A 19,391-nucleotide genomic window follows, 5' to 3' on the forward strand; every position below is an offset into this window, starting at 1 on the left:
TCATTATCTTTATACCACTATTTAAAAAGAACAACATCATTGCCATTAAACACAACATGATCACCATTGTTCCTAATCCACGATAATATTCCAAAGAAATTTCACGTACAGCACTTCTTTGAGACAGATAGTTCAACAGATAGCACAACAAGTCTGAATATGCCTCTGACTGTGTCTTTGTATCTCAGTCCGGGCATGAGCTGCAAGTCTGTCACATTCCACGGTGAGAAGACCACAGGTAAGAGGCTAAAGGGAGAGGTGAGGAGGGAAGACGAGAACGTGAACGAAAAAGAAGGAACAACTGAGAAAAAGGAGAAAGGAATACTATACTAAAGAATGAAGAGATCATGACTATCAGACTGTCCTGGCTACTGCTGTTGCTGATCTACTGTGATGAATGCATTACAGGTAAGGGGGCTTTCGAATGTGTGATAAAGAGAAGGAGAGACTTGTGAGTTTTTGTGTGTGTGTGTCGCCATCCTGCTTATTTCAGTGTGTGTGTGTGTGTGTGTGTGTGTGTGTGTGTGTGTGTGTGTGTGTGTGTGTGTGTGTGTGTGTGTGTGTGTGTGTGTGTGTGTGTGTGTGTGTGTGTGTGTGTGTTTGTGTGTTTGTGTGCACTCTTCCACTCACGTTGTCATTGTCATTTGGTGTCTTTACCTAAACTGTGAGATAAAGAGAATGAGCATGCACTCATGCTAAGCCATGCTATGGATGTTACATGATATTTAATGAATTACTAGTTAGGATATGCCCATTGAACTAAGCGTTCAAACCAGGATGATCCATAGGGAGGAGTTACTGCAGGAATTGACTTCTAATCCCAGTGTCTGTGAGACCAGAACCCCACTTACACACTATGCATCTTACGGTGGACAGTAAGGGAGCAGTTTATGAAAATTACTCAAATCAATCTGATCTTTCTGCTTTTCCATCCTCTCCATCATAAGGTGCCATGAGTGGCATTAGTCCCTACATAAGGCACTACGAGGGCTTGTCCTACGACAGGGAGGAGCTCCACAGGAGGCACCTGAGGGCCCGGAGAGAGGCACAGCCTCAGGACCGCACACTGCAGCTGGACTTCACAGCGTTCCACAGGTGGTCCCCCCTGTCTCTGTCTGTGGCCACTGCTTATCCCCATGCTGTATCCCTGTTAAATATACAAGATCATTCTGGCTAAATATAGTACATGAAATATACAAAACACTTTTGTGACTGAACTTCATTCTTTGTTACTTTCTCCCCAAACCATTAACTGATTTCATGGAATAGTGTGTCTGCTTTTGGCTTTTGCTGATGGACCAACAGATGCTTCCTAACATTACAAAGCACAAATATCATCTTCTTCTTCTTCTTCTTCTTCTTCTTCTTCTTCTTCTTCTTCTTCTTCTTCTTCTTCTTCTTCTTCTTCTTCTTCTTCTTCTTCTTCTTCTTCTTCTTCTTCTTCTTCTTCTTCTTCTTCTTCTTCTTCTTCTTCTTCTTCTTCTTCTCTGTCTTAGAGTGTTCCGGCTACGTTTGAAGCGAGATACAACAGGGTTCTCAAAACATTTGAAGGTGGTCACTGACAATGGTCCTACAGCAGCAGACCTCTCTCATTTATATTCTGGAACACTGGCTGGTATGTATGATAAGGCCGATAGGGCTACTTTACTGCACCCCCCCCTCTCTTTCTTATCCCCACTGTCTCTGTTCCATCTGATCATGTCATGTCTTGTCATTTTGTTTTGGTGGCCTTATCTGTCTGTCTGTCTGTCTGTCTGTCTGTCTGTCTGTCTGTCTGTCTGTCTGTCTGTCTGTCTGTCTGTCTGTCTGTCTGTCTGTCTGTCTGTCTGTCTGTCTGTCTGTCTGTCTGTCTGTCTGTCTGTCTGTCTGTATGTCTGTCTGTCTCTCTGTCTGTCTGTCTGTATCTCTCCCACTCTCTCTGATGACTGTCTGCTATCTTATCTCTGGGTTTCTTACAGTATTCTATCTGTTCTGTGTGTCTCTCTGCCCCCCCCCCCCCCTTCTCTCTCTTCTGACCTGTTTTTAGTTTTTTGATTAATTCATATATTATGATGGAATGTATAACATTATTACCGTGGTCAGTAGGAGGGAGTGATGCGCCTCCATCTGTTTGTGTGGGTCTTCTAGGGGAGCGCGGCTCGTCCTGCCACGGCGCAGTGCTGCAGGGGCAGTTCGAGGGCTCGATCCACACAGACAACGGGACCTATCATGTGGAGCCGACCCACAGATACACCAGCAACCAAACGGAACATCACTCCATCATCTACCACGAGGATGACATCATGGGTAAGAGACCGTAGGGTTCGTCGTTGGCCATAAAAAAACACTGTGGGGAAATATAGACATTTTCTGCAGAAAGAGAAAGAAGTTGCCGCCCGGTGTTAAACCTCATAACCTCTGATGTATTGCCTTGGCTATCTTGAAAAGGTTGTGTCCAAAAATAGGTTTCGCTTCACTTAGAACTGTCCCACCGGTTTGTTTAACAGTCCTCTTGACAACCTGATCTACTGCCAATACCTTCCGGTTTGCTATATTGCTCCTCCTATCACTACATAATCTGCAGTAGTATAGACTAGTATGAACCAGGGTTACTATGAGTCAGTGAACCAACCTTAGCCTTTACTGGTCTCTGCCTGATCTCTGCCAACGACGAAAGGGCCTACCTGGAAGAGGTAGAGAACCTGTCACAGTGGTGTCAGGAGAACTGCCTCTCCCTGAACGTCAGCAAAACAAAAGAGATGATTGTGGACTTCAGGAGGTCGGGGGTCAAGGACTACAGCCCCCTCAGCATCGACGGGGCACCGGTTGAGAGAGTGAACAGTTTCAAGTACCTCGGAGCCCACATATCCGAGGACTTGACATGGACCACACACATTGACAGTGTTGTGAAGAAGGCACGACAACGCCTCTACTTCCTCAGGCGCCTAAGGAAGTTCCAAGTCAGTCAGAAGATCCTTAGGAACTTCTACTCATGTACAATAGAGAGCATCCTGACCGGCAACATCACCTCCTGGTTTGGGAATAGCACTGCACAAGTCCGTAGCAGACTACAAAGAGTGACACGTTCAGCCGAACGCACAATTGGAGGGGGGCTTCCCACCCTCCAGAAAATTTACAACAAGCGGTGCAAGGGGAAGGCTAAGAGAATTATTAAGGACTCGAGCCACCCGAACAACTGCCTCTTTGAACTGCTGCGGTCAGGCAAGCGATACCGGAGTCTTAAGGCGAGCACAGAAAGACTCAGAAGAAGCTTCTATCCCAAGGCCATCAGGCTGCTAAACGAACAATAAACACTATGCAACAACCATCAAATGCACACAGCACACACACCCACACGCACACACTCACTCAAACAAACAACACACTGCAGCACCCACTCTCCACACTTTAGATCACACAAACACACTTTACACTTTATATTTATTGATAAAGGATTTGCACTACAACTGAATGAATGAATGAATGAAAACTTTATTTAACAGATTGCAGAATGGGTACAATACAGTACGGCTCAATACATACAATTGTTAAGGGGATGCAGACCTGAGAAAGACGTTTGTCTTGTTTCCATCAGGGTCCCCCAACTCGTACACCTACTGTGAATTGTACCTAAATTGCACCTCGTCCCATTTCTGCCTTGCACTATATAGTATTGTATATTAGTACACTGCACAGTATTGTATATTGTATGGTAACTACGTCTATTCTGCATCGAACATTGTACATATGTCTAAACTGAACACTGTGACCTCATTTTTTTTACTTCTAATTTTACTATGTTATTTTATTTCATACTTATCTTGTCTTGCACAGTCTCTGGAGCGTAACAGTAAGAAGCATTTTGTATAAAAGTATTCTGTACTTCTGTATGACAAATATTAAAGAAACTTGAAACTTGAAACTTGGTAAGAGAGCAGAACGACTCTCACAGCAGGGGGGCAGGGGGGAGCTCTGGGAACAAGCCAAAGAAAAGATGAACCTGAGATGGTGTGATTTCAGGAGGAGGAGGAGGAGGGTTGGGGGCTGGAGTAAGGGGGAGGATGACATGGAGGAGGTGGGGGGAATGAGATTCAGGGTTATGAAGCAACTATGGTATGCTGAGGAGGAGGGGGGGGGGATCTGCCTCAGGGGAAGGTAATTAAGTCTAGCAGGCTAAGCTCAGTTGATGATTTGACCAGTTGGCGTTCTTTCCTGTGACCAAAATATTGACGAGCGTATGTGTGTGCGTGCAAGCTGTATTAGTTGTCTTTCCAGGAAAGGGTTTCGAGGAAAAATGTTCCTTCCCTGCCAAGACCCCTTGTGTGTGAAGTCTTCCCAGTCCTTCTGACTGTACTCCTTTTCAAAACTGTAGCTAAACTTCATATGCTGCTGCTATTGACAACATCCTACACTTTCTTTAACATATCTGCAGGAAGTTCTGAAGATCTGATGCATGATATATTTGAATCAAACGATCAATGGTTCTGTCCCATGCACTATATCAGAACAGTAATTTTATTCAGCTTTTATTTTTACTAGTGCAGTGTCCGCTCGGAGCAAGTTGCCAGTTGGAACGTGTGACCGTTCGGAACGTGCCAATTGCTCTGCCCCCCGAAGTGTTGCTTGCAGTATTGTGCAGAGCCGTGGTGTGGCTGGAGGAACGGTTCTCAGACCCGTGGTGTGGCTGGAGGAACGGTTCTCAGACCCGTGGTGTGGCTGGAGGAACGGTTCTCAGAGCCGTGGTGTGGCTGGAGGAACGGTTCTCAGAGCCGTAGTATGGCTGGAGGAACGGTTCTTGAGATATGCAAACGACCGATATACAGATGTACACACTTGACTCCTTCCTTTATAATTAGATGGAGCGTGCAGACCAATATCCCATTAATATTCAGGAATTTCCTTCTGTTTTTGTGATGGTGCATATGAACATCATATCCCATTGACAGTAACCTGGATAAGCTCGTTGTTATGAGGAAACACCTGGAAAATAGACCTGGGTTATGCCAATATTAAACAGAATACTGTGGCATGCAACACCATATCTCATTTGCTGCTGGTTTTTGCAGTCTGTTTTTAAATTCTGTTGCCAGGTAATATTCCGTTTACTCATCTGATTAGAATATAAAAGCATATGTAAACACCTCATCAGAGACCTTAACTGTTACTATTACAGATTAGAGGAAACCGTGATTATATGGAACATTTTCCCCTTACTCTATTGTCAATTACATATGAGGTTGCATAAGAGAGAACCCTTCACAAATAAATTGTGTTGCTGAATCCTAACCATGGTTTCCTTTATGTATTCCCAAAGGCTCTTTGTTGTTTTAAGATACAAAATCTGTCTAGACAATGTTACAAACTGCCACAGTTAACTCACTCAGATGATACAACTCATGAGAATGACCTCAACTGATTTGTCTTTAGTCTACTTTAACTGTAAATAATAACATATGGTAGCACAGGCATGTGTTATCAGTTGCTCTGGAAAGAGTGTGTGTGAAATTAGATGTTTCCATTCAACATACATATTTGTGTCAGCAGTGGCACTCACTCACTCACTCACTCACTCACTCACTCACTCACTCACTCACTCACTCACTCACTCACTCACTCACTCACTCACTCACTCACTCACTCACTCACTCACTCACTCACTCACTCACTCACTCACTCACTCACTCACTCTACTACTACTACTACTATACTACTACTACTACTACTACTACTGGGACATCCTTTTATATACCTCCATATATTATATGAAGGGACATACTACTTGTTTAATCCAGATAACAGATAAAATACAAATACTGCACAATATCTGTTAATCAGATGCTTACTTCCACATACAGTAGAAGTGCTTCTCGTGCTGTCTTGACGTTGCACTGTTCTCTGTTTCTGAAATCTCTGATTGCACATCAACAAGGCATAGTTTTCTTACTGCATCAGTTATATTATTACCCTGACTGTAAGTTGGTGTGCCTTGAGATTCTGGTTTGACTTTTGGCGTGCCTTGGTCCCAAAAAGGCAGGAACCACTGTAGTATACAGGGTATACAGTAGAGTACAGTAGAGTATACAGTAGAGTAGCTTTACGACTCAACAGATAGTTGAGCAGAAGATAATATACACTGACGGGGATGAGAGGGAATTAGGGAATTAATCACTCTTTTGAAGTTGCCATCCTGCTTATTTCAGTGTGTGTGTGTGTGTGTGTGTGTGTGTGTGTGTGTGTGTGTGTGTGTGTGTGTGTGTGTGTGTGTGTGTGTGTGTGTGTGTGTGTGTGTGTGTGTGTGTGTGTGTGTGTATATGAATGTGTGTTGCATGGAGAGAAAGCGGGAGGAGATCTACAAGTTAAAGAATACCAGAAGAAGGCGTGTTCTTCACATGTGATCTGTCCTGTAGTAACCTCTGTCTTATGTGATGTTTCTACACAGTGGAAGAGAAAGGTAACTATCGGGCATTTCCCATGTTTCCCAGACCGCTGGCCACTATTCAAACCTTTTCCAGTGTCCGGTGTCCTGCCATTCTCCATGTTGGTCAAATGCATTATATCATGTTATTACTGTACATGTATAGGTAACGTTATATCTCAAAGTCTTTAAAGGAATGATTAACTGCCCTTCCTATGTTTATCAATAAACACAATGGGATACTGCTGAGAGGTGGGTCAGGCGAAGTTGACTTTTGTTCATGCTTGAGCGCACTTGAGGGTCTCTGCATGTGTGATCCCATATTTCCTGGTGTAATGTTTATACTATATGGCTGCTGGTGCGGTCATTGGTGCCATTATTTAGATGACACGCTCAAACAAGTCAGTCATGCGGTCTGTCTTGTGATTATGTCGTGATTATGTCGTTATGTCAACAAGCCTTCAAAGCATAATTTCCTGTTAGAATAGAATAGAAATCCTTTAATAATCCTGAGGGAAATTCGGCACAACAGATCACTCACATTGAACAACAATAAATATTTAGGTAGTCAATAGGACTAAAATAGGAATAAGAATAATAATATAAAAAATAAGAATAAAATGGAATAAAGAATAAAATACGGTCCGGGATCAGGGCGACTGGGTGGCGTAGCGGAGATTGCGCTCGTCACCAATGCAAGAGGCTGCGGTCTCGACTCCCGGAGTCAGCATTGCCTGCGGCTTGGGCCAGTCGTCATACTATCTCAATTGGCAGAGGTAGCGGGTGGAAAGTCGATGGGTGGGGATTGGACGTTGGGGACAGCGACTCCTACAGGTCGGTTGGGTGACGCCTGTACAGCAGAGTCAGGAAGTATCTGGGCAGCGTGAGCCTCCCACGCGTTACTCCTCGCCACTGAGAGTCCGCGCTGTCTGGTGAAAAGATGCGTCAGGCTGCCTCCTCGTGTACCGGAGGGGACACGTGATGCAAGGCTTCTATCCTCACTACAGCCGACCAGTGGGAGGCATAGTCTAGCAACGTTCAAGACAGGGGAGGGGAGAATTGAAGGGAAAAAGAATTGGCGATACGAAATTGGGATGGGAGAAAAATAGAAAATAAGGAGAAAAAGTGGATCAAAAAAAGAAAATACGGTCCGGGATCTACATTCTGCTATGTATATACATTCTAAAATCTTAAATATACAACTATCCAGCCAAAAATATACAGACATATGCAGTAAAATGTACAGTAATAAGTGTGAAAATGTAAAGTGAAAAGTGTCCAGGAGGATTTTGAAGTGTACATTTTTTTTAAAGTGTCCACTGGAAGATTTCGCCAGGCTGTACTGTCACCCTATGCTCAGTGATGCAGTGAGGCACAGTGATGCATTATAGAATCTAATGGCTGTCGGAATGAAGGATGTGCCATGTCCTGTAGAGCAGTCGTCTGGCAATCTGGAGGTTCCCGGTTTGATTCCCGCTCCTCCCGGGCAGCGTGTCGGTGTGTGAATGTGTGAGTGAATGGGTAAAATGTGAGTAATGAATTGTAAAGCGCTTTGGATAAAAGCGCTATATAAAAAAGCAGCCATTTACCATATACCCAATATGGAGGATTTGGGTAGGGGAACACCCTAATATGATACTCTTGTTCTTGCAGCAACTCTGCAGAAAGATACTTTGCAGATACTTTGGCCATCTCGTAATACTGGAAAATGGCAAAAAGGCAGGTCCTTTTTGGGGCCGAAATGTGCAAGAAATCTTAGTGGCTCAGGAGGTAGAGCGGTCGTCTGGTAGTCGGAAGGTTCCCCGTTCGATTCCCGCTCCTCCCGGGCAGCGCGTCAATGTGTCCTTGAGCAAGACACTTAATCCCTAATGGACCTGTCTCAAAACCCTGCCCTCTTTTCTTGATCCTCCAATCACAGCTGTCGCTTACCTCGGACTTCCTCGTACAAACGTTTGTACGAGGAAGTCCGAGGTAAGCGACAGCTGTGATTGGAGGATCAAGAAAAGGGGCAGGGTTTGAATGCCGGTTGGCTCCTTGCATGGTTGTGAATCATGGTGTGAATGTGTGTTTGGATAAAAGCGCTATATAAATGCACCATTTACCATTTTATTTATTTAGTCGCCAACTGGGAGTGGCTTATGTTAGTATTAACACTATTAGCATTAGTGCAAGTCAATCTACATGTGTTTTTTTTATTTTTTGTTTTTTTTATTGTATGTTTTTATTTTTTTACTTTATACACAAAACAAGACAAACACAGTACAGTAATAATAATAATAAATAAAAAAAAAAAAAAAAGTTTGTACGAGGAAGTCCGAGGTAAGCGACAGCTGTGATTGGAGGATCAAGAAAAGGGGCAGGGTTTGAATGCCGGTTGGCTCCTTGCATGGTTGTGAATCATGGTGTGAATGTGTGTTTGGATAAAAGCGCTATATAAATGCACCATTTACCATTTTATTTATTTAGTCACCAACTGGGAGTGGCTTATGTTAGTATTAACACTATTAGCATTAGTGCAAGTCAATCTACATGTGTTTTTTTTATTTTTTATTTTTTTTATTGTATGTTTTTTTTTTTTTACTTTATACACAAAACAAGACAAACACAGTACAGTAATAATAATAATAAATAAGACCTCACAATACCATAACAATAATAATAACAACAATAATGACCATAGAAATAACTAAAATTATAAATACAGAACATACAAAACAACTTATATTATCACAGACACCACAAAAGACATTTCTTCCCCCACCCCAGGACCCCCGGACCCCCCAGGATCAGCACCCCGACCCTGCTTCACCGCTAGATCATGGCTTTAGCCTTCTCGGCCGCTGAGACCCATAGTTCAATGCTAGGTTGTCCTACCCCAATCACCCATGCAGTAGAGATCTCCATATAAATGACATCCAATAGTGTCAGAGACCAATTAATCATTGTGAGTTTCTCAGGTTGTTTCCACTTCATGGCTATCAGATTCTTGGCTGCCGTTGCTACATGTGGTTTTTATGTATGTTTTATCATGGTGTTATGTGCTTTGTGCCTCATTGACACATTTTCCACTCACATTATCTCAAAAGCCTGATGGAGAGACATGACTTGCAGTTTGTCACAAATTAGATAGACTTCTTACTAGGGATGTCCGATATTATCGGCCTACCGATATTGGCATAAAAATGTGATATCGGAAAATATCTGTATCGGTTTTTAAATGTAAATCTTTTATTTAATTTTTTTTTTTACATTTATTTAACCTTTATTTACCCAGGCAAGCAAGTAAGAACAAATTATTATTTTATTTATTGTCAAAGTATGCATAATGTTGTGTTATTTACACGACAAGAGATATGAAATGTTAATTACCTGAAATTATTCAGTTTTGGGGGGGGGGGGGGGACCCTGCATATATCGGTATCGGTTGATATCGGTATCGGAAATTAAGAGTTGGACAATATCGGTATATCTGTATTGGTAAAAAAGCCAATATCGAGCATCCCTACTTCTTACCAATGTGGACCTATCTTTTTAAAGGGGGGGGGGGGTCAAGATGTGAAGTATTTTTTACAAGTTATCAAAGTTTCAATGGAACCATCATGCGTACCAAATGACTAGGGTTGTGGATGTTCATGGATGTACCATGAACATGTATGCACTGGCATTGGCACTGGCTAAAGGATGTTAAAGGAACACACCAACTTTTTGGGAAATTAGCTTATTTGCCATCTACCCTTACTTGCTTACTCAAAAGCCCAGTTTTTCAAAAAGCAACAGGGCTTTTGAGGTGATTAAATCACTGCACCCAGGCAGCAGTGGTTCGGCAAAAAAAAAATTCCGAGTATATATCTGCTTAGAAAACAAAAATGTGGGCGCCAGGGTGGCACACCACGTAGCTGCACTGCAGTGCAACGCGGACTGGTAAATACACAGATCACAACACGTTTACAGGAAAGTTTTGGAGTTGTATTTGGAGTGTATTTTGTGACTGTTGGGAACTAGGCTACACTGGCACACCTACTTCCAGTTAATGACGCTAAGCTAGGCTAACAGTGTGGCTGTTCCCTAAGCCTAATGCATGCACAGAGAAGAAAAGGGTATGTATCTGTTGTATAACTCCAGGGTAGATGGCAAATAAGCTAATTTCCCAAAAAGTTTAGTATGATCTGTCAGCACCTTACAAGGTAGGGTCCTCTTTTAAGTCACTTTTAAAAACACATGTTTTTTAAATGTTTTTCCTAAGGTTATGGGTTTAGGTCAGCTCTGCTTGCATACAGTGTTTTATCAATCTGCCTACAAATCCAGTTTGAAAGGTTTTTTGTCTCTTTTTCTCTTGTTTTATTTTCTATAAAATTTGTTCGCCTTTGCTGATGTTTGCTGTTTGCTGTTTTTTACATGTCTGTAAAGCACTTTGTAACTTTGTTTGGAAAAGCGCTATACAAATAAAATGCATTCATTCATACAGTAAGTGCTACTCTGAAATTAAACATGTATTTTTATTTATTTCTTACAATTTTTAAGTGAGTGACTAGGGGATTTCCGTAGGATTTCTATTGCACTGAGCCTTGGTTAATGGTTATATATTATTGCTAGGAATTCAGCTGAAATGTGACATTGATTTCTCTATTGGGAAAATAAGAATTCCTCCTTTTCTTTCTGCCAGATTTGTGGGTCCACAGATAACAGTTCAGGGCTTTCAAATAAAACATGTTATTTAAGGTATGTGCTTGGCATTTGACCAGATCCAGAAAGACATTTACACTGTTGTTTATGCCCATAATATAAAACAGACTTTGTTAGAAAGTTTGGCAGCTAAAATAACTTCCTCTCCTTTTACTTACATACTGCCGAAAAAAGTCCACTTTGGGGGTCTCAGTAAAAGAGAGAGAGAGAGAGAGAGAGAGAGAGAGAGAGAGAGAGAGAGAGAGAGAGAGAGAGAGAGAGAGAGAGAGAGAGAGAGAGAGAGAGAGAGAGAGAGAGTGTAGGCGTCTGGAAATAATTCCATCAATGGGTCAACGCCCGGCATTTACCCCTATCCACCCCCAACCCCACCCATACCATGTATAGAGCCTAGCGGCTGTTTGTGATTGGCTACGGGCTCTTCAGCAGGATGGTGTGATCCAAGCAGGCCTTGTCTTTGTCTTTCTGTCTGTGTGGTTTTATATAGTTCTCACACACACACACACACACACACACACACACACACACACACACACACACACACACACACACACACACACACACACACACACACACACACACACACACACACACACACACACACACACACACACACACACACACACACACACACACACACACACACACACACACACACACACACACACACACACACACACACACACACACACACACACACACACAGAGAATGAGTACACACAACTTCTGTGCACCTCTCCCTCTCAAGATCTCGGGTCTCTGGCTAAGAGCAAGAGGCAAAGTATCATCAGATTTCTGTCAGCCCCTTATTTCTACCAGCAAATTACATGTGAAAGTGATTATCTTATTGTCATATGACTACCAGATATGTTGAAATCAGGGCCAATTCTGTGTACATTTATCCAGCAGGAACAACCAGTTTTCTCTCGACTAATCTGAGCTGTTCTCTATGGCTTTTGCTTGTTGCTGAATCATTCCACAAAAGCCTGTTATTTGTGTTAGGGATATGTAGGCTCATGATTGTGTAGAATTGACAAAGATTTAGTTGTGAAGGAGTATATAGTATTGCCTTTTGAATATAGAGTCTAATTTCTCACAATAATGAGAACTACATGCAGTTTGCACAGGAGAACTTTACTAACCAGGTATTTTTTATATAATTAACCAAGCATGGTCTGCATCCAGTAGAGACAAATGTTGGTGTCCATGTAGACCTGAATATCTGCTGATGTCAGCATGCAAATATTTGCGGTGATGTACTGTATGCCCTATGTTTAATATTATACAGCTTGGTTAAATTCATGTGCGTTATTAGCCCTGGGCTTCCGGAGCTACCGTATAGCCCTGATTATTCTCTTGCTATCCCTGAACCTTAAAATTACCATTAAGCCTGACAGTTGAGTAGCCACATTTCGTGCTCCATTTTTAAGATAGCACAAATGTAGTGGTATCAAATGAAACTAGACGACCTAAGGAATTAATTGGTACCAAGTCATGTCATGCAAGTCATGCTAGCTTGTTGGGAAGGGAAGCTAAATAATGCACCAAAGTTAGTCCAAAAGTGCTCGCCATCCAATCAAAGAAAAATGCAATTCTTACATAAATCTTCAAATGTATTTTTTTGTTTATACCATCACAGCATGGATATTTCTGTAGTGTTAATGTGGTAAACACACAATGTTTATTGCATATTATCGCATGCACACACGCGCACGCACGTACACACACACACACACACACACACACACACACACACACACACACACACACACACACACACACACACACACACACACACACACACACACACACACACACACAGACACACACACACACACACACACACACACACACACACACACACACACACACAACTCTGTGCACCTCCCCTCTCAAGATCTCGGGTCTCCACACACACCATCACCACAGCCCCAGATGTTTCGGGGCTCAGGCTATGATCTTTCCAAGTCCTAAAGAGAAGGGGGGAGGGAGGGAGTGAGGGAGAGGAGAGGGAGGGAGGGAGGGGGAGGTATAGAGGGAGGGGAGGAGGACGGGAGAGAGTGGAGAGAGAAAGAGGAAGAGAGAAAGAGGGAGAGAGAGAGAGAGAGAGAGAGAGAGAGAGAGAGAGAGAGAGAGAGAGAGAGAGAGAGAGAGAGAGAGAGAGAGAGAGAGAGAGAGAGAGCCCCCCTAGCCTAGTTGGTGAAAGAGAATAATGCTGAGTCAGCAGAGGTTGAGCCAGGATGAGGCAGTAGAAGATACACTCAAGTAAACTCATCTTCATGGTGGTGGTACTATAGGTTGGCAGAGCAGAGCAGGACAGTTCTTGTTCTGTACATTCTGCACGTTCTGTATGGGGGTTATTTACCCTTTTGAACTGATCTTTTGAATTTTGAGTTTAAGGGCAGTTAAATCAGGAGCCTTTATTCATCTTGAATGTACTATATTATAGACCTGATGTGAGAATGAGCTTTTAATCAGGAAGTTGACAGTTGTATCAGCAAAGAAAGAGAATGTACTATATTATAGACCTGATGTGAGAATGAGCTTCTAATCAGGAAGAGAGAATGTTCTTTTCTATTTTCTATCCTTTCAGTGGGATTTTTATAGACAGATTTTGTGAACTTCCATGATCACTTATGCCCTCGTCCCATTCATAACTGATCCTGATTTGGTAACCTGCAGTGGTGGAAAGTAACTATAGTATATAAGTACTATAAGTATTTGCAGTCAAGTACAGTATTTAAGTACAGTTGTGAGGTACTTGTACTTTACTTGAGTATTTTCATTTGAGAGAACTTTGTACTTTTACATTTCAAAGGAAATATATATATATATGTACTTTCACATTTTAAGCCTGCCAACTTAAAGAGGATGTAATCAGAGCCAGCATATAGGGGCAACATACCACTTTAACATAACCTATAGCGGTCAATGGTTTGAATGCTCAAAAGCACTGGAAGGAGCACTTCACCAACAAACAATGATGATTTATTTTGCACATAATCTCACACACATCCAAAAACTCTAAACAGTTTTGCACAAATGCATTTAGTTATTGATAGTAAATTAGTTTGAATATGGCCACCAGTTATGTCATCGGGGACATTGGATCCTTGTGTTGTGTTAATTACAGCTCAATTAAATTATAAGGTAACAGTCCCTATAAGACAAAAGTTATTGCAATTTTTTCATGTATATCATTCATTCATTCATGGTGCTGTAATTAACACACCACAAGGATTCATTGTCCCCCGATGACATCACTGGTCGGGTCGCCATATTCAAACTAATTTACTCTCAATAACTGGCAACCTAAATTAATGTGTGCAAAACAGTTTTTGGATGTGTGTGAGATTATGTCCAAGATAAATCAGCCTGGTTTCTTTTGTAAAGTGTCCCTTTAAGTATAATTTTAAAAGGAGGACCTTTACTTTTACCAGAGTACTATTTTATCTGGGTATCTACATTTACATGCACTTTTAGTCATTTAGCTGACACTTTTATACAAAGAGACTTACAAATTGTGTACAACAAGTCAACAGGAGGGGTCCACCTCTGGCAGCTAAGGGTAAGTGGTATTGTTTGTCTAGCAGTGTCTAATTTGAGTGCATAGTAGTATAGACATATTAGCATAGTAGGTAGTAGTATAGGCATAGTAGCATAGTACATAGTAGATCTAGTACAGACATAGTAGCATACTACATAATAGCAAGGTTTCTTAATTCAGACATTGATGGAAGTAGTGTGTTTTTAGTCTGCAATGGGAAATTGATCTGTACTTTTACTTAAAGGAACTGAGTACTTCTTCGACCACTGGTAGTCTGTTGATGGTGTGATGTGTCGCATGATGTGTCAGATCCATGCTCTTCACACTGAGCTACACACAGGAACATAACTCGAGTAGAGTTGGAGATTACACTATTATCAGGGGTGTATTGGAGGTAAGAGACTATTATCAGGGGTGTAGTGGATGTAAGAGACTATTATCAGGGGTGTATTGGAGGTAAGAGACTATTATCAGGGGTGTAGTGGATGTAAGAGACTATTATCAAGGGTGTAGTTGTCATGGTTTTTGCTTTGTTTCGTATTCCTGTGATGGACAGCTGTGAATCACTGGACTGTGTGGTTAATTGCCCCTTGGTAGGGCAGGTGTGTGGGCTTGATTGCACCTGATTCAGTGCAGCTGTGCCTAATGGAAGCTGAGCCTATTTAAGTTTGAATCTCACAGGGTCAGCTGCTTTCTCATTCCCTTTTGTGTTGGCTATCCTTCGGGTCAGGCTTCCGTATATTACAGTGTAGTGCTGTTCTCTGCCTTGTTCAGCATTTGTTTAGCCTTTCTTTGTAGCCATTCTTGTTGTAGGTTACTGGCTTTATTTTACACTTTGTTTTCTAGAAGCTGAGCCTTTTATTGTAGTGTTTCTTTTCATGGCAGTTTTCTTTTGTTTCTTTGTGTCCACTACTGCACATACACTCCCTTAGTGGAGGTTTATTGTTCTTTAAGTTCTTTATATAAACTCTGTTATTAGGAGGTGCCTTTGTGGCTTATTTCGTTTTTTTTCTACAATACCTCTTTATTGAGTGTTGTCTGTTTTTTTGGACTTGATTTATTTTGTTATCTACTCAATCTGAGGCTTCTACCTGAAAAGGTTTTTTGTTGTTTATTCCCCCCCTTCTCCTAAGCAGTTTAGTAGTTATTCGTTATATGAATAACATAAAGAGTCTCTATTATTTGCTAGTGACCCAACCACCCTCACAGTAGTGGAGGTAAGATACTATTATCAGGGGTGTAATGGAGGTACAATATTATTATCAGGGTGTAGTGGAGATAAGATACTATTATCAGTGGTGTAGTGGAGGTAAGAGACTATTATCAGTGGTGTAGTGGAGGTAAGAGACTTATCAGTGGTGTAGTGGAGATAAGAGACAATTATCAGGGGTGTAGTGGAGATAAGAGACTATTATCAGGGGTGTAGTGGAGGTAAGAGACTATTATCAGTGGTGTAGTGGAGATAAGAGACATTATCAGGGGTGTAGTGGAGGTAAGAGACTATTATCAGGGGTGTAGTGGAGATAAGAGACTATTATCAGTGGTGTAGTGGAGATAAGAGACATTGGGTCTCATTCTCGAACGAAGTTACGACAAAATATTTCGTCTTAGCCAGATTTCAGCCTATTTAAGACATATTAGGGCTGGGAGTGGGAGTCTTCAAATTTTCCTGAGATGTTATTTGAGAGCAGATCTAAGAGTGCTGAGGAGCACACTTAAATATGCTCTCAGCCCACGATCAAATGTCATGATTGATTGACTAATTTAAAATGTTATTATAACTTGACACACTGTGTTCTCATAGTGATTCCTTCACGTCAACGCTACAGGCCTCCTTGGAATTAATTACTTAATCACAATTAAAATAAATATGACAATATTTGTACGATAAGAAATTACGAATTTGATGTCGGAAAAATAAATAATATGGATTCATCTGATCACAGGGCAGCTGGATTAACCATATCTGAACCAGCTATTTTGGACAAATAATTACTCAGATATTCAAACACAATTATGCAATTATTGTGAAATGATTGAAAATAATAATAATTTAATGCCTTCTGTGGAATTTGTATTTCTTATTTGTTACACATCTGTTTTAATGATTAATTATATACATTTGAAAGAATGCAGGTCAACATGGAATGTATCCCATTGATTGGTATACAATGGGACAGACCTTTGTTTGATTGATTGATTGAAAACTTTATTAACAGATTGCAGAATGGGTACAGTACAGTACAGCTCAATTACATAAGGGGATGCAGACCAGAGAAAGAATTTCGTCTTGTTTACATCAGGGTCCCCCATTTTCAATTCATCATAACATATATGACACACATGACACAGATAAACGGTACTGCTACATCTATACATTTATGACATACCAGATTTGCAAATACAGTACTGTTTGTGATACAAAAAGAGTCCAGAAAAGAGAGCACATTTGACGTAGAAACTGTTGGAGGAGGTTGGGTAGGGATGGGTGGGGGATAGACTTACACTGTACAAGCAAAACTGTACATTGGAATATTGACAAAACCATACTTGGTCATTTACTGTACATTGGAGGGGGTTGATATAGCTATAAACCTGCATTCCTTCGAATATATCATTAATCAATTAAACTTATATTGAAATACACTATATAGCCTATACACCAACACTGAAATGACAGTGGATAAATAAATAAGAACTAAAGCTAATCGGTGGAAATAGACTGCATTAATATTCCATAACAAGTCTTGTGTGCGCCTACGAATGAACAGTAGCCTATAGGCTTATGGAATAATAAGCCATACTGAGTTCATTCATTACGCCCGCCGTAGGCTTATATATTATATGTCATTCATTCATTCATATACAGTACTGCGCGCGCGCGCGTGTGTGTGTCTGTGTGTGCGCGCGCGCTGCGGCCGGTGTGTACCGCGAGCTGTATATGATGCCAATACATTAATCTAATCTAGTTTTGATGGGCGCAAGCGTGATTACGAAACCTAGCCGCATTTCTCGGAGACGCTCTCTGATTGGCACTGACTGACGCTAGGTTTCGTAATCACGCGGCTCGCAAAGCACTTCCGCCATTCCATTTCACACAGCTGCGTCACCATTTGCCTTATAAGGAACTATGGATGCGGTGTTTTGTATGCAAATGAGCTGAACGGGAACGCGCTTTGGAGTTTATGACAGAATGCCATTCTCCAAGCAGATATCAGATCATATCATTTCTGCGACCGTTTCAGCCACTTAAGACATATCTCCAGCACGTTCAGGACTCAGAGTGTACTTGTCATAGATTATGTCTCAGTGGTTCCAAGATAAGTCTTCCAGAATATATCTTTGGAAAATGTTCGGGAATGAGACCCATTATCAGGGGTGTAATGGAGGTACAATATTATTATCAGGAGTAGTGAAGGTAAGAGACTATTATCAGGGGTGTAGTGGAGGTAAGAGACTATTATCAGGGTGTAGTGGAGGTAAGAGACTATTATCAGGGTGTAGTGGAGGTAAGAGACTATTATCAGGGTGTAGTGGAGATAAGAGACTATTATCAGGGTGTAGTGGAGATAAGAGACTATTATCAGGGTGTAGTGGAGATAAGAGACTATTATCAGGGTGTAGTGGAGGTAAGAGACTATTATCAGGGTGTAGTGGAGATAAGAGACTATTATCAGGGGTGTAGTGGAGGTAAGAGACTATTATCAGGGTGTAGTGGAGGTAAGAGACTATTATCAGGGGTGTAGTGGAGGTAAGATACTATTATCAGGGTGTAGTGGAGGTAAGAGACTATTATCAGGGTGTAGTGGAGGTAAGAGACTATTATCAGGGTGTAGTGGAGGTAAGAGACTATTATCAGGGTGTAGTGGAGGTAAGATACTATTATCAGGGTGTAGTGGAGATAAGAGACTATTATCAGGGGTGTAGTGGAGGTAAGAGACTATTATCAGGGTGTAGTGAAGGTAAGAGACTATTATCAGGGTGTAGTGGAGATAAGAGACTATTATCAGGGTGTAGTGGAGATAAGAGACTATTATCAGGGTGTAGTGGAGATAAGAGACTATTATCAGGGTGTAGTGGAGGTAAGAGACTATTATCAGGGGAGGGGCGGCTACGTGGCGTAGTGGGCAAGGCGCTCGCCACAAATGACGGATACGCTGGGCTTGCCTGTTCGAGCCCAGCGCTCCACATTGCTTTCAGTTTAGCTGGTCGTCCGTACTAATACACATTGGCCGTATTAGGGGGTGGGAAACTGATGGGTGGGAATCGGGCGTTGTGGACAGCGACTCCTACAGGTCGGTTGGTGCGCCTGCGCAGTAGAATCAGGAGGTGTCGGGGGCAGCGTGAGCCTCCCATGCGTTACTCCTCGCCACTGAGAGATCGAGCTGCGCAGGTGAAAAGATGCGACTGCTGTTACCTCAAGTACCGGAGGGGACTTGTGCTATGTATGACTTAGTCCACATTGCAGCCGGCTTGTGGGAGGCAAGAAACAGCGTTCGTGACAGGGGAGGGTTGAATTGGATGATACAAAATTGGGATGGGAGAAAATATAGAAAATGGGAGAAAAAGTGGATCAAAAAAAAAGAGAGACTATTATCAGGGGTGTAGTGGAGGTAAGCGACTATTATCAGGGTGTAGTGGAGGTAAGAGACTATTATCAGGGTGTAGTGGAGGTAAGAGACTATTATCAGGGGTGTAGTAGAGGGCAAACCAACCCATCCTTTAATTTGTGAAATAGAGTTCACCCACCTTTTTAAGATGATATGAATT

The 19,391-nt window shown here is 41.8% G+C and overlaps 1 protein-coding gene across 1 annotated transcript in view; it reads left to right on the forward strand.

The window, feature by feature from the left end:
* The first annotated feature begins 203 nt into the window (after positions 1 to 203).
* Positions 204 to 19,391, forward strand: part of LOC311224108 (disintegrin and metalloproteinase domain-containing protein 10) — a 101,289-nt gene continuing 82,101 nt past the window's right edge. Inside the window, exons 1-4 of the mRNA XM_084308935.1 lie at positions 204 to 408; positions 948 to 1,095; positions 1,497 to 1,615; positions 2,128 to 2,286. Of these exons, the coding sequence (XP_084165061.1) occupies positions 348 to 408; positions 948 to 1,095; positions 1,497 to 1,615; positions 2,128 to 2,286 (487 nt within the window). The 5' untranslated portion in view covers positions 204 to 347. The remainder of the gene's footprint in view (positions 409 to 947; positions 1,096 to 1,496; positions 1,616 to 2,127; positions 2,287 to 19,391) is intronic.

The sequence above is a fragment of the Notolepis coatsorum genome, assembly GCF_963971535.1.
Source record: "Notolepis coatsorum genome assembly, chromosome: 2".
Classification (NCBI taxonomy): domain Eukaryota; kingdom Metazoa; phylum Chordata; class Actinopteri; order Aulopiformes; family Paralepididae; genus Notolepis; species Notolepis coatsorum.